This window comes from Galeopterus variegatus, unplaced genomic scaffold (assembly GCF_000696425.1).
Source record: "Galeopterus variegatus unplaced genomic scaffold, G_variegatus-3.0.2 Scaffold33, whole genome shotgun sequence".
In the NCBI taxonomy this organism is placed as follows: Eukaryota; Metazoa; Chordata; class Mammalia; order Dermoptera; family Cynocephalidae; genus Galeopterus; species Galeopterus variegatus.
In genome coordinates this window covers 597099-623863 of record NW_007726144.1, presented here as the reverse complement: position 1 = coordinate 623863, position 26765 = coordinate 597099, and the positions used below count along the sequence as shown (strand labels likewise).

The window sequence follows — 26765 nt, the reverse complement described above, 5'->3', positions numbered from 1 at the left end:
CCTTCCTCCTCTCTGTCCCCTGGGGGAGGGAAGAGAGGAATAAACGCCACATCTCATTAAGCTTTTACGAGCTCAGGCAGGCAGAGTGGACCCACACCGGAGGCAAGCAGAGGGCTAGGGGAGGCTGCAGGAAGGATTCTCCATCTCTCTCAGGGAAGATGTGTCCTAGAACTTGGGGGCCTGCTCTGCAGGAAATGAAATAAGTGGTTAACAACAGATGTGGAGCTAACAACTGCTTTTATTAAAATCAGAAGGGCGAAAGGACAGGAAGTTGGGTAGATGTGGGAACAAGAGAGAGACAGTGGCAGAGGCAGGACTGCAGATCTATAGCAATTGCCTGAAAGAGACAGCTCTAAGGCATGAGAGTCCCAAAGGTGAAAGAGAAAAGGGAAAGACCGCTCTTTGTATCTTATGAAGCTGAAATAATGAGATCTTAAACATGAGTGAGAACCCTATTGCCCTGACCCATGCTGACTTTATAACACCATGCTCTAACTGGCTAAGCTAACCAGCCAGCCCTTCAAGCTGACTTGAAACACAAGGTACAAAAGATTGGCATGAATATTAATCTGAATAGGGGAAATGAAAACTCTTTCTCTGAGGTAAAAAAGATGAAAGAATTAAAACCATGATTAAGGCTGTATAGTGATCTGGAGTATAAGGGTGGGAGAGAGAATAAATACCTTAGTGACCAATATATAAAACAGACCATTACTAGGGAAGGAGATGGGAGGTTAATGGAAGGTCATCTTGCCTATGCTGCCATGGAAGACAACTGTGCCACAATGTGACATGGGTATTAAACACTGAACCCCCCACCCCTTGCCTGGGTGTGTAAGTGAGAGGTTGGAGGGTGTGGTGACGTCACAGTAGCAGAATGGCCTGGGCTTGGCAGGGCAGGAAACTCACTGCTGATGAAGTGGGAGGTAGGGATAGGGAGCCTGGCCCTGGCTTTGGAGGTGTACAGAGTGAAGATAGAGGAGAAAGCAGGCTGCTGGGGCAGTACTTGTAATATTGGGGTGACAACGGGAAGGCAGTAACAGACACAGAGCAATAGCCTTCCCAGGCCAAGGTGCAGGCCCTAGGTTTGTGCCCCACCATCTGGCTGGAAAACCATGGGGTTTATCATATGTGGTAAAAGCCACACAACCAGATTTCAGGGCAAGGCCCACTTTAGCCAATTAGAAGAGATACTGCCTGTGGCCAGGTAGGCAAACTCCTCCAGCTGGGGAAGGGATGAGAATCCTTGAGCTTTGCCCAGCCCTGAGCTCTGGGTATCTGCAGGGAAGCGGAGTAGTTAGTGTTAAAGAGTATCCAGCAAGGTAAGAGCGACTTGGGCAGCATCCACTGCCTCTGTCACTTCCACAAGAACTTCTTGTTGAGGAGGAAGATGAGAAGGTTGACGTTGACCTTGGCCTTATTGAAGAGCTTCATGACAGCCACACCCTCATACTGGAGCTGCAGGAGGTCCTGGGAAGGAAGGGGCAAGGAGGGAGTTTAAGGGCTCTTGGCTGTGACCCAATCTACAAAACACTAGCATTGTGGAGACTTACACAGTCTCTGCCAGCATTGGCCACTGAAGTAGGGCACTGAAATCCCATGTCACAAATGAGGAAACCCACGCCAACAGAGAGTGACTTGACCAAATGTCAACTCAGTCAGGGTTTGAAATCAGTTTTCTCACTCAAAAGGCAAAACAGCAGAGCAAAAGATCTGGATCTGAAATCACTGCTTCCTTAAACACTAGCCTATGACTTAGGCTGGCTTCTTAACCTTTTAGCTTCAGAGCTTATAAAATAGGGATAATTCTTCAGAGCTGTGGAGAAGATTAAATGAGGTAACATGTAAAGTCCCCAATGTTTGATAGGGCTTCAAATATTAACCCTGTTCTGACACCACCAGCCCACTCCACTCTTCCAGATACTTGGCAGTGGGGTCTGTGTCAAGGCATGGGGAAAGGGGGGCTTGGGACATACAGACCCCACCCTTCTCTTCAGGAACAAAGCTGATGTTAGCTGGGGCCTAGGGAAGTGAGGCCGGCCACTCTCTTTAGGTCAGCACCTACAGCCCAGCAGGTGTCTTGAGGGCTCACGGGAGTGTCCCCTCACCTGATAATGAAGCTGAAATCGCTCCATGTCCACACCCAGGAACTTGGCATTTACTTCATACTTTCCTGCCTCATCTCCAGGGGTGATGTCAAAGATGACGTTTCTGAAGCTGTCAGAAACAGGACTCAAAACAGGGACCCATTGCCTCTTTCCAGGGCCACAGCCCCACTCTTGCATCCACTGCTTCTCATCTCGGGCAGTTTTGGGCATGTCATCCAGAGCCCACACTTCCCCTCTGCCACTCCTGGGGAGCCCAGCTCTCTGCTTTCTCCCAGTTTTACTCCTGGTCACCACATCATCTTTTTTTTTTATCTGCCCAGCCCTACTCAGCTGCTCTTGCCTCCAGGAATCTTTTCCAGCATCCTCTGCTTTGAGGTATCTAGAATTGTGCTAGACCATGTCCACTGTCCTTAACTTTCTGTCTGGGGATGCCCTGTCTCCACCATCATTTTAGCAGCTCCTTCAAGGCCCAGCGCAGTGCTCCACCCACAGGTTAGGGGACAGGAATGGTCTGACATCTGCCCTCTGGTAACACATACTGAGAGGTGGGAAGATCTTCAATTTCCACCAGGACACCCTTCTCCAGGAGCTGGGCAGCAGTGTAATGAAGAGATGGCTGCTTCTTCCCCTTTGCAGAACTCCTGAGTAAAAGAAGGCTGCAGAAACTTAATCCGACCAACTCTTCACCACCAAAGACATTTGTGCTCTGTGGCTGGCAGGAAGGAAATTAGATACTGAGGAAGAGTACTCACTGGTGGTAGTCAGAGGAGGGGGCTGAACTTGAGCCCAAGGCTTTGTGAGAGAGACTTAAAGACCAGAGTCAGGAAGGGATTGTGCCATGCTGGGGTGAGATTCCCCTTTTGAAACTGGGAGACAGTGGGGCAAGGGTCAGCATGGGCAAGGGTGAGAGGTCACAGGGAACCTTCTGAGTATGGGAAGGCAGCACCTACTTGGAGCTGGGGGCCAGGTGGTCCAGGCAGGCCCGGATGTACTGCCCGTAGTAGTCTCCCTGCTCCTCATAGAAGGTGGTTTTAGCACTCAGGCCTTGGAATGTGGCCTGAAGCTTGACCAGCTCCACCTTCCGCCGCTGTCGGTGCCTGCGCTGGTTGCGGATGTCCTGGGGTTAGGGGGACCAAGGGAGGGGATGAGTTGGCCCTTCCTGGCAGAAGCCTCAGGGTCTGACACAGGCCCAAGAACAACTCACTGTGAAGATCTTCAAGAAAAGCAGGAAGGAAGAGGAGGACGATTTCAAGCCTACTTTTCCTAGGAGGAACATCCCATCCCAAACCCTCAAAGCATGTCTTTGGGGCCTCTCCCTCACTGTGGAATAATTAGTGTCAAGCCTCCTCCTTTTTAAGTAAAAGAGAATTGTAAGAACATCCCCCTCTGTGGCTAATTTTAAGACCTTTCCCTCAAAAAGGAACCTAGGCCTTCCTCTGGCTGGTGACAGTTTTAGGTGGACACTCACCAGGGAGAGGCCTGCTTTTGGAGTGCAACACCATGGATCTGCTCGTGCAATGCATGCGCATCCGTGTGCATACACACACACACACACACACACACACACGCACAGGCACACAGGCAAACAGAACCCAGGCCCAGGCTGTTACCTTAGCCAGCTCGTCCACTAGCCCCTGGTAGCTGTTGCTGGCACTGACCAACCCCAGGCCCTCAAGTTGGCGCAGATTCCTCAGGACACGCCGTTGCTTCTCTGCCAGTGGCAGGAGGGAGTGAGCTGTCAGTGAGTGGTGTCGTCGCAGTGGCTCTGGGTTCTGGGCCTCATAGGCCTGGCGTCGGCACATCAGCCGCTTGTGGGCCACTTCCTGAGGGGCAGAGATGCTAAAGGGGTCTGCCGGGCCCCACCATTCTGCCCCCAAACAGGTCCCAGGAGCACCAGCAACCAAGGGAGACCTGGGCACTTTTCTAGGTGTCACCAGGAAAGTGCCTCCAGAGCCCAGATTCTGGGGGGAAACGGGGTGTGTGTAGCTAGCTTGTGGAGAACATCAAGGTGTAACATCATAACACATGGTGTAACACATAGAAGGGCCTAGACATCACCACAGGGGAGGAGTGGCCCAAAGGAGACCCAAACAGAAACTACAGCATAAAGGATTCTGGATAGACACTGGCTACGATGTCCCAACAGTGTAGATTTGTGATGGCACCAGGGTGTTTGGGGCATTTTCCTTCCTGTTTTATGTTTCAGGACATGCCTCTACTGGCCATCACCACCTTTTCTCTAAGAAGCCCCTGGCTAAGTCTTCAATCCAGGGGCCCAACTTGCCCCTGGCCCCCCACCCTCTTACCAGCTTCTCCTGCCTCCAGGCCTTCAAGCAGAGCGCTCCCTCTTCTGAGCACAGCACTTCTGTGCTCTTCAGGGTGGACTTCCCAGACTGCCTCTTGGCATCCCCCCACACCCCAGCACTGGCATAGTGGGCTCTTGTTGGGGAACGAGGAGGGAGATGGAGTCCTGTGATTCTGCAGCCTGAGGATCCCCAAGGCTAGGGCTGTTCCCCTTGGCCTGTGGGCTTCCAGGTCAAGGGCCTCTGCCCTTGGCCATCCAGAGGTCTCATTACTGATGAGCACAGGTATCTCTGCTTATGGCAGACTGTGGGTGGGGTTTGGGAAGAGAATCAGCAGTGCTGGTGGGGTGAAGTGGGGGATGAATGAGGCAGAACCTGTGGGCTGGCCGGGCTACTCACCTGCTCTCTGGAAGCTGAGAGGGACAGGATCTCCTTTAGGGAGTCTCCAGGATGGAACTGAATGATATCGGCCAGCATCTGCTTGGTGCTACAGGAGGAGGGAAGTGATGGGAAAGAGGTGAGGGGCAGGAAAACATGGGGCTGGCCACAGATCTGAGAGTAAGCAGACCCTGCTCCACATCGTGGCTTCCAGGGATGCTTGGGAGGTAAGGGGAGAGAGCAAGGGGTGGAGGAGAGATGTTGATGCCTGGAATAACCTCCCCACAAGTTATCTTCCTTTGAGTCCTTCAGCTAAAGGATGCACTTTCTCCTCCCAACCCAGGTGTCCCTTCTCCTGAGCTCTCAATGCACCTGACACCCACCTCCCTCCTGGTGGCTCTCTGTGTGTTCACCCCTGGCCCTTACCCACTACAAGCCTTCTGATGGCAGGACAAAGCATAATACCCCTCTCGCTTGTTTACTGAATGAATGAATGAGTGGAGGGGTTGCCTTGTTGGCAGGTGACTGAGCTGGTGACTTGGCTCCTCTCTTGCCCAGATGACCAGCCCAGCCCTGCTGGGGGTCCCCCTGCCTTTTGTGGAGCTGGGGAAGAAGAGCTCCATGCCCATCTCATGATCATCATACTCAAAAGAACAGGGAATTACAACATGTGCTCCACCACCCGCTGGCTGTGGGACTTTGGACAAGTCACATAACTACTACGTTTCTTTCCTCAACTATGAAAAGGGGAAACCACCATCTACCTCATAGCTTGTTCCTAAGATTAAATGATGACATATAAAAAAGCATTTGGTAAACAGCACAACAATATGCAAACACCCATTGTTGCCAATATCTTAAGCATTCCTTTGCCTTTTGCTATAACAGAGCCAAAAGCTGAGATTGTCAAAAGGAAAACAGCTGAGATTGCAGGAAGATGAATGTGAGTTAGGCTTCAGGCAGAACTTCCTGAAGGGGAAGGGAGCCCGGGAGAAGGTGGAATGGCCCCCTAAAAGCAGTGCCATTTTACTGGCCACAGGGCTGGGGAGCTCAGATATGTGGGGGCAGAGGCTGGCCTCACCCACCTCAGAAGCAGGCTCCGGGCACTGGCATCATCAGCGTCTGCTTCTAGCCCTTCAAACTTGTTGGTGAGTGTCAGGGACACTTCTAGTTTGCTCAGATCCATGTGCCCATCTGCAGCTATGTTCTCTCCTGAGGTAGGGTGAGGAATGAGACAGAGACAGGCACAGGCGCACACACACACACACACACACACACACACACACACACACACACACACACACACACACCCATGCACAGATGGGGTCATGGTACATGTGCTGCTCCCCATGCCCTCCTTCCAGGAAGCTTTCCCACATTGCCCGATGGCACACACTGTGCCCTCAACCCTGAGCACTGATGGAAGAAATACTACCCACAGAGCATAACCTTATGTCACTGAGGATGTGCTGCCTCCACACCCTCGGCCCTCGGTGTCTCGCTGGGCCTGCAGTTCCTGGCTGTCTCTGATCACCACCTTCATTCTGCCCTTCCATCCCTTGAAGCTGGCTTCTTCTCATCCCTCTTCATCAGAGAAACTTACTGAGATCCCAAACAGGCCCTTAGCCCTCCATGTCTCTCTCACATGATTTAATTGTCCATTTATATGGTGGTACTGGGTCCCTCTACTGTCTGTCCACTCTCTCCATATCAGTGTCCCTGTGTCCATCTTAGGACCAAAGGGAGCGAGGGAGGGAGAATGTGTAACCAGCTGCCTGGCACACCACCAGACTCTTCTGAGGTGGGGTGAGTGGGCATGCTCACGTGCCCTGGCCACCTTCCTGTCTGTTCCTCCCTGCAGGCCCCCTGGCTGGCTGCAGCTGACAAGGGGGGCACACACCAATGAGGTCAGGGATGGTAGGCAGCTCCCCTAGTTCCTCCAGGAGCTCGTGCAGGGGGTCATGGTGATTGGGGGCGATCCAGTCCTGGTGCTCCAACAACAGCTGTAGGACAGAGGAAGAAAAGTAGATGCGGGGTCTGAGCCAGGCCCTCCTCCTGGGGCCAGCCCACCACCCCATTGTGGGCTTCAAAACCTCTGTCCACCTAGCCAGCCTTGCAGGTTGTGGTCCCTCACCTTGTGTGTGTTGACCAGCTCCCCCACAGTGATATACACCATGGGTTTGGCTACGGCCACCATGTCTGAGTACTCATCCATTGCAAAACGCTCCTCTGGCTCTGGCACCTGGCACACTCTGCAGATGAACTTCCTATCTCCAGAGGGAGGGCATATGAGAGGGTGAGGGTGGCACCCCACACATGCTCTGTCCCCCTACACCATCCCTTCCCCTGGTCATCTCCAGCAACTGCTCAAGCCAATTCTGACTCTTCAGTGCCCTCTGCCCTACCCTACCTCTGTTCCAATGTCTTCTTCAAGCCAACATCCTTTAATAGTCCTTTTTTCTCTCCACTGGGGAGTCCTTCCAACAACCCAGCCTCCAGCCCCTCGATATACCCTTCACCTCTATGCCTCTCTCCCTCATGAATTCTGGAGGGGAGAAGTTGGATGTGAAAGATGCAAAGAGGAAAGAAAAGGGACAGGGAGGATCAGGATGCCAGGACCCAAGACCTGAACTTGAGGTGTGTCTCCTCCAGATAGTCATTCAGGACCTGTAGGTGCTGGTTCTCCCCAGAGAATGCCTTGCCAGCTGCTGCGTGCTGCAGGAGCTGAGCCACAGCCCCAAGGGCGTGACGCTGTGGGGTGGCCAGGGCACCGCCCGCTGTCATGGCCACAATGTCGAAGGCGTCAGGTGCCACCACAGCTGGGTTCAGGAAGCGGTAGTACAGGAGGTTCCCTACAACCTGAGGGCAGAGGAGACACTTCTAGAAGCACCCCGAGGTTGCCTTGACATCTGGCCCCACATTCCTAGCTCACTTGGCTGGAAGGGACCATCTGGCCAACCCTCTCACTTTACAGAAGAGAAAACAGACACAGAGCAGGCAGACAACTTGCTCAAGGTCACACAGAAAATTTGAGCAAAAGTTGGACTAGAACCCAGATCTCGTGACCAAGCCCAGGGTTGTCCACTCTGTTATCTCATGCCTCAGCTGCCTTTCCATCTGCCACCTGAAGCCCTGCTGGTGAACCAGGCTCAGTTTACAGGGTGGAGTATATTTTCCTCCTTGGATTTTTACAGCGTAGGGTTTTCTGTCCTTTTGTCTCAGTCTGGGGCATCACAGGCACCAGCAGGGCAAAGGAGGACTTGCGAGGTGGGGGAGGGGAGACAACACTTGCCTTATAGACCTCGCTCTCCATGGCATTGGGGAACTTCTCTGCCAGAGCTGTCTTCAGGACTTTGGCCACATATCGCATCCCATATCTGGGGACAAAGCAATAGGCACTTTGGCTCTGCCTGTCTCCCTCCATCAGAGCTCAGTGCGTGAGTGCCAAGCTGCCTCTCCTTCTCTAGCTCAGCCACACCAGAGTTGAACTCAAGCACCATCCCTCCACTATCTCCAGCCAGCTCCCTGCTGCCTTCCTCCAAACTTCTCTGAGCCTCACCGCTTTCTTCTGTCTTCTTGTCAGTACCCAGGACCAGGGCTCTATCATCTACTAACGCTCTCACACAGCCTCCAACCTGGCCTGAGAGCCTCCTCTTTGAGACCCTCTAGTCTCCCCTGCAGAACACCCCAGATCACAATGTCCCTACTTTCTTCCACTGAGGCATCTTTAGGCTATAACTTGGGTATCTGACACTGAGCCAAAACCCTGTTCTGGGACAGCCCAGTAAGCTCTAAGGCAGCCAACCCTGTCAGCTATTACAGAGCATCTGTGAGGGGCCTGGTCTGGCCTAGAGGCAGGGCCTGAGGAGATCAATGAACTGGGAGTAGAAGCTCCAGTCCTGACTCCACCACCAACCAGAAATATCATTCTAGGCTATTTCCTTCCCCTTTGTAAGTCTGTCCCCTGGTCTAGAAAATGGGAATGATCATTCTGGTCCTCTTTATCTCACAGGGTTTTTGTGAGGATTAAGTGAAATTATGTCTGTGAATGTAATATATAACGGTAGAGTACTATTCAAATGCTATACTTCATTATTAATATTATTCCTATTACGGATATGCCACCTACAAATTTAATTAAATTTGTTTAAAAGCTATTTCCACCTCCTAGGGTACCAGAGACAGAAGTTTTCAACTCATTGTGTACTTTCCTTTCTTAGGCCTAGAACAATCTACAATATAGAAAGTATAGTGAGTAAGCTGAAGGATGGGTTTTTGGTAGGACTCCCTAGTAGAGAGAAAAGAGGACTATATTTTGTGTTTTGTGTTTTGTTTTGTTTTGGATGGCTGGCTGGTATGTAAAAAAAGATTATTTAAGAACTTCTAATTATACACCCTTAATCCAGTTCTCCAAGTTTGGGGAGCAGAGTTATAAACCCTGCAGGTTCCCTTCTCTGGCATCCCCTCCTTGCCCTGGGCCATGCTAAGCATCAGGAAGGCCGGCTGGCTCAATGCTGGGTCTAGATGACTTCTACCTTGTCAATGTTTTCACTCACTTGCTTTTCAAAAAACATTAACTAAATGTTAAGAAAGGAGAGAACTGGGCCGGCCTGTGGCTCACTTGGGAGAGAGTGGTGCTGACAACACCAAGTTAATGGTTAAGATCCCAGTCATCTTTTTATGAAGTGCTTTACTGGTTTGAAGTATTTCTTATGTGACTTTGCAGACTAAAGAGTCCCGTTTTATCCCTATTTGCTCTTAGATAATAATATGTGCCCGTAATCATTTTAGGTTCCCTCCTCTGGCTCCAGTGATATCCTAACAGGCCACATACAGGCCTGCATGCTGTTTTCCAGCTCACTCTCCAGCAGGGGCTTCAAACATTCCCCACACATCTCCTGGAACTGCTCTGAGCACCCCCAGCTGTGTTCCCCTCCCTGCCTTCCTCCCTTCAGGACTATTGCCCTGCTTTCTTCTCCCCTCCTGGCCCTCCTGAGATCCTGTGCCCAGGCTGGGTGGGGTGGTCACACATACGGAATTTGGTCCACAGATGAGATGATGGCTACAAGGAACTTATCAGTTATGGCGAGGAGGTTGCGCAGGGAGATGTCCAGTCGTCTTTGGACCTCGGGGTGGCTCAAGGCCTGCTCTGGGGTGACATCATACGGGAGATGGCTATGGGCAGAAACAGACAAGATTTAAGTTGGAGGCCCCCTCCCAAGACCTCCTTTCCCTGAGGCCCTACCCTTCAAACTCTTCTCTAACAACAGGATCTCATATAGACCTGCTAAGGGCAGCCCAGCATGCTAGAGGGGAAAGGGCCAGAATAAGAGAAAAGACTCAGAGAGGACTGGAGAAATGCAAGTGAAAGGTTAACAAGAAAGAGTTGGAATACCCACAGGGAAGCTGGAAGAGTGTAGGAAGGAATGCAGAAACTGGAATCTATGGAAAGTTGCCTAAGGGGAACTGGAAGGAACCAGGGGGCTGCTTGCAAATAGTCTTTGGCAGTTGGGACAATAGGGAAGTCTGGGCCAGGGTTTGTAACTCCCCCACCTCAAGCCTCTCATGCCATCCAGGACAACCAACACAGTTGTCTGCTCTCCTCAGTGGCTAGATTTCCCTAGTACCTATGAACCTGAGTAATGCCCCCAGTCTATAAGGCCAACCTATATCTATCACTATCTAATTTGCCATAAACCTGAATATTCATCTATACCCCTATCAATAAAGAGTCTATATCTCAACTCCTAGCAAATTTGACATATCATTTGCAAGCACTGACACAGCAATTAAGCACATTTGCATATTCATCTGTGCTCATTTTATGTTAAGCTCACCAGGTCTGGAGTCATTTATATCAGTTCCATGTTAATTACCAGAGGGGGTCTAAAAGGCTACTCTATTTACTCCTGTCGGGCTGGTGTCATATTTGCATAAATCAGCATGCTCATTTACACACCACCTTCACAGCACACCGAAGCTTCCCCAGTGAGGCCCAAGATAAAGCTGATCAAAGAGAGTTCTCTCTCAGCCCATCTGCTCACCTGCGCTGCCCTGTCTGGGCCTCTGTCTGGTTGATCCAGCTCTTGTAGAGGTAGACTGGGTCTGTGTGGATGCTGAGCACCTTGTCCTCCAGCATATCCTGGATAACCTTGCCCAGGATCTCCCGCAGGGCACTCTGTCCCCGTCCATTACGGTAGAATCTCACCACCAGCCTCACCACTGTTGGGTTACCTGTGACCATGTCCTGGGGCTGCTCCACCTTTAACCTGTGGTTCAAGAGGTCATTAAGCTGGTCTCCTGCCTCTGTGTAGGACAAATAGTTTCCTTTCTGATATTTGGCTCTTCATTGCCTGCTCTGGTGTCCCCCCTCTCAAGGAATGTCTTGATATCTCTATTTCATCCCTTGTGCTAACATGTCAGCTCATGTCCTCCTACTGTGCTGTCTCAGGAGATATCTTACAGTCTCTCCACAGGAGGCAGAGGTCTTTTGATTCCATTTCTACCCTTAAACCTTAACAAGTTGTCACCTTGTGAAGGAGCCAGCAGGGGCATCTCTTAACCCATTCTCTTCCCATCCTTTTGTGCCTGGATAACCTACTTGATTTCCTCCTGGAGTGCTGTCTTGAACAGCTGGAGCAGGAGGTAGGCCTCTCGGCGGTTGGAGGCATAGTTGTACAGACTGAAAATCACTGACTCCATGAACTTGGTGGTTTTGTTCTGTGGCATCTGAAAGATCAGCTTGGCCAGGTAGATGGGTTGAGTCTGCAAGCAATCGGAGAGACAGGAATGGCTGATAATACACCTCAAGGACTGGTAAGGAAAGGCTTTCCTGATGGAAACTTGGAATGGAGAAAGCACTGTCACACTCTCAGGGTACTGGAAACATTCCAAACAAGGGAAGAGGTAGTTTCTTTCCCTGGGGACAAGGCATTAGGATTTGGGGAAAGGATACCTTGCATGGGGGCAAAGGCCCAGACAAGAAGGCCCCAGTGTCCCAGGCCCTCAGGGGATGGTAGAGACTTCTCCTTCCAAAGTCCTCTGCTCACCTGGAGCAGGTAGAAGAGGTGTTGGTATGACTCTAGTTTCTGCCGTTTCTCTTTGCTCAGCGACTTTAATCCCTTCTGCTTGTCCAGAACCATCATATCCGACAGCTGTTCCTTATTCTTTTTGGTCAGCTTCTTGCAGTGGGAGACCACCTCCTGCAGGGGTGGGGAAGCGGGTGATACAACCAGCTCGGGCCAGCACAGAGCACAGAACATATCGTCTAGAATCAGCGCCTAGAAGAGCCAGGGCTTTCTGCTGTTCAAAGAATAGGCATGAGCCAGGGGAGATAAACAGTTCTGGTGTGAGGAAGGGCCCCTCCTACTGCCCTGAGACTCTATCTGGCACCTCTGCTCTCACAGGGGTGAGTCTCTAAAGAGGACTGAGTTGCCAGGCTGAGGTATTGTGTCTATTTGTTTTTTGCTGTTATTTCTTATTAGACTATTGTACAAATTTCAGGTGGAGACATCACTTTAACACTACTATTCTGTCACTGCATATTCATATGGCAATTTATAGTTTAAATAGTTTTCATATCTATCTGTACAGTTGGCCTGGTGAGGGAGACACTCTGATCATTTTCCCAGGTTACTAATGAGGAAACAGACTTAGAGGTTAGATGACCACCCACAGCTTCATCACTAGGAATCAGCAGAGCCAGGCATTCCAATTCTACACCCAGTGCTCTTACTACTATATCACATGTCCCCAAGAAAAGGCTTACTAGAAGGGCAGAGGGCCACTGGAACAAGGACCTGAGCCAGGTGATAAAATCCACACATTTTAGAAAGATTTGATTAGTAACTAGAGAATGATCAGCCTCACCTCTCCAGAGGCAGCTAGACTGGGGGGCAGGTGGTAGGCTGGTGGGCCCCTCACCTGCAGGGTGATCCTGTTCTTAACCAGCAGGCCAATCTTGATGTCCATGAGGTTGAGGTCCTGCTCCAGCTGCTGATTAGACCGGATCTTCCTGACTACCTCTTCCTGGAGCTTCAGTAGCTCTGCTTCAGCCAAGAAGTCCTGCTGACTTTGATTCAAGAGGTGGGCAAATCTGCATACCACACTGAGAGGAGGGTGGGGTGTGTGTACTGGCAGAAAGAGTGGGAGGGCATCAGGATTAGGCATGCCTCACCAGAGGCCTCCTTGCCAGCCCCCTACCCCAGTTATCCCACCCTCAGTCCCCCTTCTGCTTGAGGCCAGCATGTCTCCAATGCCAATCCCCTTATAACTGGTTCTGCTTGCAGTTGGAGGGCAGTGGGCAGCCTCCCAGCCAGGCCCGCCCTGAGCTCCTTGTCCTATAACCAGGGATGGCATAAGAGCTGTTCTTCTCCTGCCTCTGGATTCACCCCAGCCTGGACCTATCCCAGTGACCTCCTGTACCAAAGCCAAAGACCCAGATCCCTCTAATGGCCCTGCCAGACCTCCTTATTCTACCCTGATTTACCCCCTACTGCTGCTGGGCAACCTGCTTCGCATCCTCCCACCTCGCAACCTCCACTCAGCCCTGCCTGTCCTCACCCGGTCCTCCTCTGTCAGCAGTGTCTGTGCATAGGGGCAAGCATGGGTAGACAGGATGGCCAATGGGTTTTATAATATAGCAGAGATCAGAGCTAGGTAGTGATTCTCCTTGAATTACCTTTGGAATTGGTATTTGAGGGGGAAAAAAAAGCCTCTGAGCTAAACTACAGGGAATAAGAACAAAACAACTAATACATATAATGTTTACTATGGGACAGACACTGTTCTAAGTGCTTTACATACTTAAAACAACCCTGTGAGGTCAGTATACTATAACTACCCCATCTTACTGAAGAGATCACTGAGGCACAGAGAGGGTGAGTAACTTGCCCTAGGTTACACAGCTAGTAATAAATGCAGGAGTCTGATTTTGAAGATGAATAATACTAGGCCTTATCCCTGAAGGCAGTCTACTAGAGGAACTGGGCAAATCAACCACAATTTCCCACAGTGAAGCTAGTGCTTTGGGAGGGGTGAGCATGGGGATCTTTGGGAAAACAAAAGCAGGCCACCCAACCCCACCTGGGGAGTGAAGAAACACTTCCCAGAGGAGGTGAGGCCCCACCTGATATCTGCGAAAAGAAGGTGAGAGAGGGTGAGTGTGGCTGTTTGGGAAGTGGTGGAAGTTTGTCATGCCTGGAGCACAGTGCAGAGGGTGCAGGTAGCAAGGGGGAGGGGGTCAGTGAGGTTAGAGGTGCAGGGAGAATCTGGATCATAGAGAGCCTTGGAAGCTGTGGTTAGGAGATTGAAGTCAGAACAACAGAGTGTCACAATAGGTCTTAAGCAGGAGAGTGACAAGATCACATGTACAAATTTAATGGCCTTATCTGGAGGACAGATCTTCCAGAAGTGAAGAATGGTGGAATCTAAGAAAATTGATGGCTTCTTTTTTTTTTTTTTTGTCTTTTTCGTGACCGGTAAGGGGATCGCAACCCCTTGGCTTGGTGTCGCCTGCACCGCGGTCACCCGCAGTGGGAGTGCTGCTGCACACCTAAGCGCCGCACTCTCCCAAGTGCGCCCCGGGGCCGGCCCAAATTGATGGCTTCTTTTTTTTTTTTTGTCTTTTTCATGACCGGTAAGGGGATCGCAACCCCTTGGCTTGGTGTCGCCTGCACCGCGGTCACCCGCAGTGGGAGTGCTGCTGCACACCCAAGCGCCGCACTCTCCCAAGTGCGCCACGGGGCCGGCCCAAATTGATGGCTTCTTGGATTTGATGAAATACAGCACATTAACTCATTTAATCCTTAACACAACCCTACGAGATAGGTATTATCATTATCTCCACTTTATAAAGGAGAAAACTGAGGCAAGTAAGTTAAGTAACAGGCCTAGGGCCATACAGCTAGTAAGTGCCAGAGCTCTGAGTACTGTATGTGGACTGAACTGGGAAAAACAAGTTCTAGAAAAACTATTATTTTTATTTTTTTGGCAGCTGGCCAGTACAGGGATTGAATCCTGGACCTTGGTGTTATTAGCACTGCACTCTAACCCCCTGAGCTAACTGGTCAGCACTTAGAAAAACTGTTTTAAACTGAAGAGAAGAAAAAGAAGATAAGGACGACCAGGACAATGGTTCAAGTGCAACAGCAAGAGAAAAAAAAAGAAGGGCCAGGCTGGGGAGAGGAGAGAAAGTGGAAAAGAAGCTAGTTGACTAGAAGCAGATGACCCGAGTGTCCATGGCCAGAGAAAGGGCAGGCCAAGCCCCTGCCGCGGACAAGGGGCAAGAAGGACTGAGTAGCTGAAAGAGATGACTCCTGAACAGCACATTTAACCAAAAGCCCAAGAGTGTAACCTCAAGCCCAGAAAGGAAATGGGTCTACTGATTCAGGAACCCAGGGGCTAGAGGCAAATATGGAAATGGACCACTAGCCAACTTCATCAAAAGGAAGGGGACCCCCAAGGCTGGGTTTCTGGACTTGAAGGACTGGGGCCAAGAGCAGCCTAGAAGGACCTCTTTAAGGCTTTAAATGCACATCCAGCTAATGGGAAATACGGGGCAGAAAGATGGTGCTTCCTCCCCATGTACTTCTCTCTAAGTTCCCCAGCTCTGCAGAAAGGACTCTGCATGCATCACCAGGCCTTGTGTGTACTGGACCACAGAGGTCAAGAGGTGGAAGGGTCATAGACCAGGGAAGAGGGCAAACTGGGAGAAGGTTGGAACCTTAGAGGGAGGAGAAAAATCCTTTTCGTTTGTTTTGGTGGTAGCAACAGGTATACAATCTAAGCCTGACACAGAAAAAACCTGGTTAGAGAAGCTTTCTCTATGACAAGGCTGTCTGTTATAGGGGTGGGCAGGGTGGCTTTTGTTACACCCCGTTCCACATTCCTGCACAGGCAGCTCGTGACTACCTTCCCTTTACAGGCTGTGCAACCCCAGTAGGGATATCTAGATCTGCCTGGCTCTCGAGGCTCCTATCTTTCCCATCAAAATGGGGGAAGGATAGAACAGGCAGCTCACCTAACATCCTGTAGTCATCCCGGGCTTTCCTGGCTCGGAAAAATGCCTGGATCTTCACAACAGAGTTAACCTGCCATTAACACAGATGGGAAAGGGGTTGCTAGCTGCCCTTGCTCCGGTCCCATGGGTAAAGGTTAGGTATGGGGGCAAGGGAAGCAGGGTGACACTCACATTCTTCTGGAAGTAGCGCAGACGCCTCTGGTATCGCCTCCGAGCTGCCCACATCCGGGCCAAGGCCTGAATCTGGGAGAGACACATTGCCTCAGAGCTGCAGGCTTGGGGCCCATCCTCAGATCCAGGCCAATTTAGCCAACTCCAAAGGCCACAAGGAAGTGAGAGGACTACAAAATTTTTCTCAGAGGGTCCTCCAAGGGTGATGAGAAACTGTCCAAACCACTATAACTACCTTGACTATGGCATCCAGGTTTGCTTTTAAATACTGCAACCGCTCCAGGTAAATCTTCCGCTGTCTATAACCCCGCCAGTGAGCCTGCACATCAGGAAAGAAAAAGAAGTAACCCTAGCAGGTCTCCTTTGGCTTGTGAAGTTTGCAGGAAAAGCCTTGTCCTGGACTCTCCAAGGATGGGAGGGTGATGTACAAGTAGAGGGGGAAAGGTAAGCTGGCCGTTCCTAAAGAACTTCCGACTTCACAGGAAGATCAAATGACTGCACATAGTTAACCATGCCCTCCACTACGCTCCCTGTTCCTAGTGTACACACACACACACGCACACACACACACACACACACACACATGATGCAAACATACACATCTACCTAACCAACACCTCCTCACGGAAACTCAACTGTGAGATACAGGCTTAAAAGATATTAATAAAACATACACCTACTCTCCAGCTTCACCAAAGCATGCACCATATCCCCCCAAAATACACTCATACACCCACATGTAGACCACACACACCCTATAACACACTCTGCTCTCCCTCAGTGTACAGAAAGTGGGTAGAGAGCAGTCTGGAGAGGCACACAGTTGTGTGATGGGATGTGTGTACAGGCACAGAGCCGTGTGCCCACCATCTCTGCCAAAGGTCACCTGCGCAGCAGGTCACTGATGCTCTCAAAACACACACTTCTCTTTACAACACCATCCAGCTCCTGGCCCCAGCTCTCAGCAAATTCTCCCACCAAAGTCCCCAGTAATTCAGCTGTCAGTCGAATAGCCTCTCCCGCTGGCTGGTCTGCTGCAAAGGGTCCAACTGACCATCTCCTCCATAAATCACACCTTCTTTGGTCTCTTAAAAAGCACAAATCTCATGGCTCCTTTCCATTTTGGCCTCCTTCCTACGTGCCTCTTCCCTTTTACCCCAAGCTTGTGTGAAATTAATTTTCCTAAAGCACCACTTGGACTATGTCTCTCCCAGCCCCAAAGTTTCCAGAAGTTCTTGACTGTCTGACCCCAAATTCCCCATCTGACTTACCTCTGGTCCCCTACCTTAAGGATTCTAGCCACATCATACATTTTACTTTCTTATAAACATGCCTAATGATTTTCTGCCCCGAACCTTTGTTTACGCCCGCCTTGTCCCCAGCCCTATCTCTACCCACTGAAATCCCTCCTGTCTTTTAGGGCCCATGAAAAATATCTCCCAGTGTGCAGGCCCTGGAGGATACTCTACTACTACATTGTTGAGGTCTGGTGAGATATAAGACCATCCCCTTTCACTCAGTTGTCCTCCCACTGCTTCCTAAAGCGAGTTCTCTTGGCTGGGCTTTCCCCTAAGGCTCACACTGGTCCTCTGTTGCAATAGGATGTAAAAGAGGAATCTTGGCCCATGACACTGGCTGTCCACATTGGATCCTAGAGGCCAGGAAGCCCCATTTCCATGCCTACCCTCAGCACTCCATGTACGACCTGACATACACTCTGAGTTGCAAAGGAAAAGGCAGAGCAGTCTGCTCTCGGCTCTTACTTCCTACCCAACCCCCATGAGGTTCGTTTCAAAAAGGCCTCCCAATCTGAATTGGTCAGAATTCAGGACCCTAGTTGGGGTTCAGGCCAGGGTCAGAGCTTTCTAGAGAGATAAAGTCTCAGGACACCCAGGAAGCCCCATTTCTGATTCACTCTTCCCCATAGCTGCAGGGTAAGTGGCCTATAGCCTTGGGCTATCTCTCTTTCTCTTGTCTCCCAGGACCCAGGCCAGAGCTCCAGTATTAGTGACAAAGGCTCCCTCTTACTCCATCTCCTCTCCCACTGTTAATGTGGCTTTTCATCTCCTTAGTGTGAAATTCCAGTCTGGGTTCAGGAGCGAGGAATCCCTATGATTCAAAACACTAAATGCAGATTTCTAAAGTTCTATACTGAGTTCTGGGACCAATGCCCTGAAAATAACTTCTCATAATGGCCATCACCAATGCAGCACTTACCACACTAAGTACTACATGTAATTTTCCTACAATCATCAAAATCCTCACAACCAACATATGAGGTGAGTACCATCATTATAAATGAGGAAACTGAATGCTAAAGGGGTCTTAAGGTGCCCAAAGTAACATGACCAGAAGTGGTAGGACCAGAAGGCAAACTCCGGCCTGACTCCAAAGCCTGAGCTCTCAGTTACTACCCCACATGCCCTAGGTCATAATCAAGGCCCATGTGCCAGTCTCTGTCTGCGCATCTCTCTCCCTTGGAGTACTCTGGTGTTGTCTTTGTGTCTCTACTATCAAAACATCTAATATCAACTGTACTCCAGTTCCTGCAAGGGGAGAGATGTGATCACTTACTGGTGGGTCTCACACCCATCTCCCACCCTTGCCTGGTGCCAAGTGGAATGCTTTGCAGATACTGGGCATTCAACGCTTTTTATTAAATAAAGTATCTTTATGCTGCTAACATCTCCATGAGGCCCTCCAGATCACACCTGCCTGGGGAGATCTTAGCTCAACTCCCATCACTCCTGGCTTACACAGTGCTCCTGGCTATCTTCCCAGCTGGCCTCATGTCCCAGTTACTTATGGGTCAGTCTCAGAGGCCACCCACTTGTGGACGTTTGGAAGAATAAAAATGGAAAAGGATGGTTGAAGAGGAAAGGTAGAAGATTCTTCTTTCTCTAAGGGATATTCTACCCCTTTTCTGTTTAAGCACCACCACCTCTTCACAACTCCTATTCTAGTTAGGAAATCTTCCTGGTGTCCAAACACTGGTGTCTTACTAAATCTTATTTCATTCTTCCCTTGGGGAAGCTAAAAAGCAACTCTCATAGTCTCTGAACAGTGATAATGATGATAGTAAGTAGCACTTATACCAAGTCCTTATCTACCTGCCAGACACTATTTATAATCACTTTAGATATTACCTCACTTAATCCTTGTAACAACCCTATAAGGTGGGTGCTATCATTATCCCTATTTTTCAGACGAGAAAACTGAGGGACAGATGAGGAAACTGAGGGGGAGAGAGAATAACTTGCTGAGGTCACACAGCTAGGATGTAGTAGAGCTGGGATTCAAATCTAGGCATTTTGGCTCTAGAATCCATTCCCTCAGCCACCACCATTCAGAGGCCAAAAGATCATCCCAACTTCACTCAGTAAAAAGGAAGTAAGGAGGACACCCTGAAGCCCAGAGAAGCCCAGGCACTGAAGACATAGAAAGCCAGAGACTGCCACCTGGATCTTGATGACTGCTGGGAGCCAGGTCCTCAGGAAGTGGGAACGTTCAGCAAACTTCTGCCGAATGAGGAAGCCACGGAGACGGGCCTGGAGCTGGACAACAAAGCCAACGTTGGCTTTCCAGAGTTGCTGGCGGTCATGGGCAGCAGTGACCTTGGTAATGGCTGACTGTGGAGGAAGGAGAGAGAACCTGTGACCCTTTGGTGGGTGAAGAAAGCTTCTTCTGCAGGGCATTTCCCATTCATGACCCCCTGGCTTTTCAGGGGCCCTGCCAACCTGGATCTCATCCCAAGTCAGGTGGGAGGTGTTGAGGCGGCAGCCAGGGGGTTGCTCCCAGGTTCCCTGGAAGGTCTGCAGATGGAAGTAGTAGACGGTACCATCCTTCATGTCATGTTGAACCCAGAAAGCTGTGTCCCCTAAGCAGAAACCAAGTAAGCAGAGAAGGTTCAGAAGAGGCAAGAGGTGGCTGGGGCAGGCAGCGAAGAGGAGAGGTAGGTGGGACTGTTACCTGGACGCCGCTTCTTTGCCACAGCACCTTCCAGAGCTCGCTGGTAGGCGGTGGCACAGTCGGGAACTACCCCTCGGAGGGCCACGGCGGGATTCCTCAATACCCGCTCTGTCTGGGCTGCCTTGCCCTCCTTGATGGCCTGATTGATGGCGGCCACACCAAGAGCCACTAATGGGCATCAGAGAAAGCAGTCAGTCCTTCCCCCTGAGTCCTTCTCATAGGCCCTGCCCTCTGCACTGGGGAGGGATTCAGAGAAGGACACAAAATCACCCTGTCTGATGAAGACATACATGAAAAGCAGCAGCATGCAGCTGTGCTTGGAGGAAAAGGGAGCAGACAAGGAAGGGTTCCTGAGGGAGGCAGTGTGAGGCAGGGCTGGGATAAGGCCTGGCAAAAGGAAAATCGGCTGGTACAGAAGCTTACAGACAGCAGATGGGCAAAGAATCTTGGGACAATTTCTTAGAAGAGAGTCCAAGAAGTGGGGGTGGTTGATGTACCACCTGCCTCCAGTCCTTCACAGACAGATGGACAGAAGGATGACAGATGGACAGAAGGACTCCAGATACTGAGACCTACGACCACTAGCACCCCACACCAGCACCAATATCTGTTTGCACTAATCCTGCCTATTTTCCTTTAACTCCTGCCATGCCCTCTTCTCCCACCCCAAGACAACATTCTCTAGCCAGAGCTGATTGACTGTTGCAACCCAAACTCAGCAGAAACAGGATGGATTTTTGGCCACCACATGATTTCACGTGCTCACATTGCAGGGAAAGTGCCCACAGGAAGGCATAGAAGGAGGCAGTAGGTGGACTATGGGCTCTTAACTCCTGAGAATTTCCTGCCCAGCTGACTGCCAGGAAATCCACCCTGTGGTCCACTACCCTCCCCTTCTGATTCTGGCCTGCCTCCCCAGAGGTCGAAGTGAAAAGTGACTGAGGAGGCCACCTGCGTATTTGGGCTGTTGCTGAGCCACCATCTCCTTCCCTCCTCTCCCAGTGTCCCCACCCAGCCCACTTACTTCTCTGAGCTGTGTTTGTGTCCTGGTTGGCTCTGATCACTCCCCGGCGGATCTCCTCCAACCACAGCACAGCTCCAGGATCTCCTGTCACCTGGCAAATCGAGAGAGATGGAAAAAGACGAGACCCTAGACTGGTCTCTCCAGGTTCCCAGGCCAAGCTGCCCAGGGAAACCAAACTGCAGGCTAATATTGGGAGCCACAGGACAGAAATCACCACTCCCCTATTCCTGCCCTGTGTCAGCATAGCTTGTGGCTCCTTGGGACTGCTGCCAGGCTCCGAAGTCTTTTTTTTCCTACACTGCTTTCAGGCTGTCCCAAGCTAAGGCTCAGCTTGGCCCCAGCACCCCCAGAACCCACAGCCACTCTACACAGCTTCTTAAACCCTCAGTATCCACCACCTTCTCAACAGCTCAATTCCTTGCCCTTGTGCCTCAGCCATGTCCAGGGGTAGCCCACACTGGAGGCTCTACCTACCCACCCCCACTCCATACCCCTATGCCTCAATTCACACCTTCTCAGGTCGATCCTGACACTGACCTTCTCCTTTGTATTCTTATTCCACACTCCTCAACCCGACAAAGTTGTGAGAAGATTATAGTACCTGAGACCACAGGTCAAGTAAGCCTGTGCCAGCCTCACTGTCAAGCTGAGAAAGGCTTGTTTCCTCCCTGCCTCACCCAACCCCAGACTCTATGCCCTCCCAGCTGTCCTCATTAATAATGGACTTTGTTAACTAACATTGTATTGAGCACTAACTATGTGCCAGACTCTGTCCTACAACACTTTCTTATGAATTAATACTTGTAAAGCACATGAAACAATGCTTGGCACAGAGTGAGAACTCGACAATGTTAGCTAGTACTACTGTCATATTATCTCCCCTAAACTGCATAACTATGAGATCAGCCCATTACTGTCACAAGTCTGTAGGTGAGGACATGAAGGCACAGATAGGTTTAGTAGTGTATGCAGGGTCAGACTGTCAGGATGCAAACTCAAGTGGCCTGACTCAGGAGCCCTGGCATTCAACCACTCTACTGCCACATGCTCAGGGTGTTTCAGGTTCAAAACATTTCCCCATTTGTCAACTTATTTGATTTTCACCCTCATTCTGAGAGATGGGTAGGACCAGGGTATGCAGTATTTTACAGATGAATAGAGCTCAGACATCCAGGGATTTGCCCAAGGACATGTGGTCACCAAGTGTCAGAGCAGGAAATCCAGCCCAGGTTCCCAGACCTGTGCTCTTCCCATGCTCTGTCTAGTGCCCTGGCAATGGAGGCCATTGTCACCATCAGATCAGAACCCTGCCTATCCCCCATCCCTGGAAGCGACATGTCCATCAGATGGGAGCTCTGCCAGGGTGCACACTGGGCACAGCTCTACGCACAGGGGATGTTCTTCCTGCTCTGGTGACCAACCCAGCCAGCCCTAACCTCACCTGTGCCTTCTGCCTTTTGGCTGCCACAAGGAGGAGATGGTACCGAGGGGCAACAGGGAGGCTGACATCATTCAGGCCAGCTGCGGGAAGCAGCAGGGCAGATAGAGTCTTCTCAGGGCTGTCCTGATCCAGAGCCTCATTGATGAGGCTGACCGCAAGAACCTCTGAGAAAGAAAGATCTAGGTGGGCAGGGGGCCCTGCCCCCAAACTTCTGGCTTAGGGATGGGGCTGCCTGAGTGGAGCCATCTTCTCCCAGCCCTTGACTGCACTCACGGTTGGTCTCTTCCTGGATCTGGGCGTTGACCTGGCTCACGGTGGCCTGCAGGTCATTCCAGCTCAGGAAGGCCCTGTCCATTCCATGCACCTGTTGCAGCTTCACCAGGGCATCAAAGTAACTGGCAGTAGGGAGAGGGAGAGCGAGGTGAGCAGCGTGTGCATCATCAGCCAGAAGTCAGGGGAAACATGTGAACTGTTGTCTTCACTTGGCCTCCAGGACACCACGCTCCCTTGGTTCTTTCCTCACCTCACAGGTTATTCTCTCTGAGCTTCCTCTGCTGGTTCCTCCCTGACCTCTAAAGATTGGAGCATCCCAATCTTCAGTCTTCAGGCCTCTTCTCTTTCCACATTCTTTTTTTTTTTTTTTGGCAGCTGGCTGGTACGGTGATCTGAACCCATGACTTTGGTGTTATAAGGCTGTGCTCTAACCAACTGAGCTGACTGGCCAGCCCTCTCTGTATTCATATCCTAAGTGATCTCACCTAATCTCTTGGCTTTAAACATGGTATGTTAACGATTCCCAAAAGTACATGTCAAGCCCATTCATATATCCCAGCTGTCTCCTCAGGATCTCCACGTGAATATCTAATCAGCATTTCAAATCCAACAGCTCAACTCTGAATTCGATTCCCCTGCTCAACCTGCATGTCCCATGGTCTCTCCCATTTTGTCAAGAGTCTTAGAGTCATACCTAGCTCCATTCTCTCACACCCCATATCTACTATGTAACCAAATCCTGTCTGTTCAGTTTTCAGAATATATCCAAAATCTGACTCCTTTTCACCCTGCACTGCTACCACCCTAGGTGAAGGCCCCTCATCTCTGCCTAGATTATTCCAATAGCCATCTAACAGGTCCCTCTGCTTCTAACCCTGAACAGCCGCCAGAGTGATCCTGTTAAACTAGGTCAGATCATCTCCCTCCTTGTTCAAAACCCTCCTGTAGGGGCCGGCCCGTGGCTCACTCGGTAGAGTGCGGTGCTGATAACACCAAGGCCCCGGGTTCGGATCCCATATAGGGATGGCCGGTTCGCTCACTGGCTGAGCGTGGTGCTGACAACACCAAGTCAAGGGTTAAGATCCCCTTACCGGTCATTTTTAAAAAAAAAAAAAAAAAAAAACCCTCCTGTAGCTTCCTTCCTCAATCAGAGCAAAAGACACAGGCCTACATGGTCTGGCCTCTGCTACTCCCTCTTCATCTCACACTCCTCTCCCTTCCTTATTCCATTCTGCCACACAGGCCTCCTGATGTTCTTTGAACTCACCAAGAACACTTCTTTCTCAGGGCCTCCACTCCAGATAGCCTCATGGCAATCACTTATACCATTTAGGTCTCTCTCAAAATGACCACCTTACCAAAGAGGGCTTCCATAACCACACTATATAAACAGAAAACCGCCCCTACGATGTTCCATCATTATCCTCTTTGCCCTGTTTTACTTTTCTCCATAGCTCTTCTTCTCTTCTAATCATGTCTCCCTCTACTAGCAGACAGGTTTGATGACAGCAGGAACTTTGTTTTGTTCACTGCTGCCTTCAGCACCTAGAATAGTATTTGGTACATGGGTGGGTACTCAAATATTTGGTGTGAAATAATGAATGAATGAAAAAACACAGGAAGAAACACAGGCTAAGAACTGTGAGCAGACCCAGAGGGTGGATCTGGGCCCAAGAACAGGGCATCATGAAGAAGGCTAGCCTCCAAGCACAAGAACTCTGAGTTGTGGCTATATTCCCTCCATTCCTACTCTCCCAACATGCAGCTAAACCTTTCTCACCGCTGAGCATTTTCTTCTTCCACGTTGGCCAGGCCTGTGGCAGGGTTCACCAGAGTGCTCCAGAAGCCACTGGCATCCCTGGTCTCCAGGGCCTGGTTAATCAGGACCACGGCTGACAGCATCTCCACAGCCACGAAGAGCTCCTCCTGGCCAAGCTCCTACAACAGGGGGAGGGCCGATTCCCACGTGGGCTGGTGAAAGGCCTGAGGGCCTACCCATAGTCCTGACCCCAAGCTTCTGGTATGTCCCAGGGTCCCCATCTCAAAACCTCAGTGGCCTGATTCATTCACTAACAATTAATCATACTTAACATTTGAGAATACCTACTATGTGCTCAATTATAAGTACGTCACTCATATTATCACTTAATTTTCATAACAAGCCAATGAGGTAGGTACCATTAATATCCCCATTCACAGATGAGCCCATAGCCAATAATGTGAGTTAAACCTAGCTGCCTGATTCCAGAACCTACACTTAACCAGTGAGCTCTACCAGCTCCCTTCTGGTCCCTACTACACACCAAGAACTGCACTAGGCCCTGGGCATGCAGAGATGAAGATGAAGTGGTCATCGCCACACTGCACTGCACACCCAAGAGGCCCTGGCCCTGTTTCCCTGCCCAGTTCTCCTCCTTCTTTTCAAACATCTGCTTATGCTGTTCCCTCTGTCTGGAGCATCCTTTCTGTCTTCTACAAACAGAATGTTGTGAATAATAACAGTAACAACAACAGCAGCAACAATAGCTAAAACTTACTTACCAGACTCTTCCCTAAGCAATTCTTAACTCATCTAATCCTTACAACAATCCTATGAGGTAAATATATTATTGTTCCCATCTTGTATACGAAGAAATTGAAGGGCAGAGAAGGTAAGTAACTTGCCCTATGTTACATAGCTAAGAACCAGCAGAGCCAGATTTGAACTCAGGCAGTCTGGCTCTAAAGTCCACAAGCTTAGTCACTATGCTTTACTCTTAGTACTTATTTTATGCTTCCTTGTACTGCAGTTATTCATGTATAGAGGCTGTGCCTTTCCTCAGGGTCATGCCTGTGTCTGGGTCATGCCTGGTGCTCTATAAATGCCTGCTGTGGGTACAATTTTCTATTGATTCTCTCCTCTTCCAAGAAGCCTTCCCAGACTTACCCCTAGCTCTGCTTCCTGCATATCCCTGGTCTGAAGTCTTCTTCCACTTACATCATCTACTTTTCTCTTCCTGTGCCTCTGTCTGGACTCTCAGGTATATTCTAACTCTTCCAACAGACTAGGAAGTCCCTAAGTGAGGGCTCTATCACCTTGCTGTCAGAAAAACTGTATGGACTGGAGTGAGGTGGGGCAGAGGAGTGGTTAAAAGCATGGGCTTCAAATACATTCAGCTTTGCATTCACTCCCAGCACTGCCAATCGCAGCTATGTTGGGCAAGTTACTTAACCTATGCATCTTGGTTTTCTCATTTCTAAAACAGAAATAATACGACTTGCCTTACAGGGTTATTTTAAGGATTAAATGAGTGTGTAAAGCAGTGTTTGCTCAAGGGTACTGGCTATTATAATATACTCAGGAAGGCAAGGATGGTGGCCCTTGCCCCCTGCCCTAACATCTTGCCTGCATCTCAGATTGCCCTTAGAGCATGCTCTGGACTGACTGCCCTGATCCCTCCATCTGCTTGGGAACCTGAGCTGGACCCCACATTTCTGGGGCTTACCCGCTGCTGCTGCTGCCAGAGCACTGCCAGCTCCTGCTGGTACACATGTGAGGCAAAGGTGTACACGGGAGGCAGCTGGGCTTCAGGGCACATCAGCTCCTTCACAGTGTCAGCTGCCACTCCCTTCTGGATGGCTTTGTTGATCCGCCGCACAGCCTGGAGCACTGTAGGGGAGGAGAGTAAGAGGGGCACAGGCTGGGCATTCTTTGCCATCTCTCCTCTCATGGCCAGCTAGGCTCTGTGGGAATCTCTGAGGGGAAACGGCATTGTGACTGCCTTGAAAACCACTCTGCTAGGTTCAAAATACATTTCTTTTTTTGTTGTTGTTGGGTTTTTTTGTTTGTTTTTGACCGGTAAGGGGATTGCAACCCTTGGCACGGTGTGGTCTGCACCACGCTCAGCCAGTGAGTGCACTGGCCATCCCTATATAGGATCCGAACCTGTGGCCTCGTCGCTACCAGCGCCGCACTCTCTGGAGTGAGCCACAGGGCCAGCCCCAAGATACGTTTCTAAATGTTCATGAGGAAAAGGGGCTGGGTTTTGCTTTTTTTTTTTTTTTTTTTTTTTTTTTTTTTTTTTTTTTTTTTTTTGTT

At 50.2% G+C, this 26765-nt stretch overlaps 1 protein-coding gene across 1 annotated transcript in view; it reads right to left on the bottom strand.

Moving 5' to 3' along the window:
* Positions 1-260: 260 nt before the first annotated feature.
* Positions 261-26765, bottom strand: part of IQGAP3 (IQ motif containing GTPase activating protein 3) — a 38524-nt gene continuing 12019 nt past the window's right edge. The window contains exons 12-38 of the mRNA XM_008570531.1: positions 26173-26336; positions 24468-24625; positions 22688-22809; positions 22415-22578; positions 20974-21064; positions 19950-20117; positions 19718-19857; positions 19439-19609; positions 16216-16299; positions 15981-16052; positions 15810-15879; positions 12713-12921; positions 11839-11991; positions 11391-11554; positions 10834-11058; positions 9824-9964; positions 8082-8166; positions 7416-7648; positions 6924-7056; positions 6690-6792; positions 5875-6001; positions 4811-4898; positions 3719-3931; positions 3059-3225; positions 2648-2749; positions 2109-2217; positions 261-1470 (exon numbers count right to left, since the gene is read on the bottom strand). Of these exons, the coding sequence (XP_008568753.1) occupies positions 1357-1470; positions 2109-2217; positions 2648-2749; positions 3059-3225; positions 3719-3931; positions 4811-4898; positions 5875-6001; positions 6690-6792; positions 6924-7056; positions 7416-7648; positions 8082-8166; positions 9824-9964; positions 10834-11058; positions 11391-11554; positions 11839-11991; positions 12713-12921; positions 15810-15879; positions 15981-16052; positions 16216-16299; positions 19439-19609; positions 19718-19857; positions 19950-20117; positions 20974-21064; positions 22415-22578; positions 22688-22809; positions 24468-24625; positions 26173-26336 (3770 nt within the window). The 3' untranslated portion in view covers positions 261-1356. The remainder of the gene's footprint in view (positions 1471-2108; positions 2218-2647; positions 2750-3058; positions 3226-3718; positions 3932-4810; positions 4899-5874; positions 6002-6689; positions 6793-6923; positions 7057-7415; positions 7649-8081; positions 8167-9823; positions 9965-10833; positions 11059-11390; positions 11555-11838; positions 11992-12712; positions 12922-15809; positions 15880-15980; positions 16053-16215; positions 16300-19438; positions 19610-19717; positions 19858-19949; positions 20118-20973; positions 21065-22414; positions 22579-22687; positions 22810-24467; positions 24626-26172; positions 26337-26765) is intronic.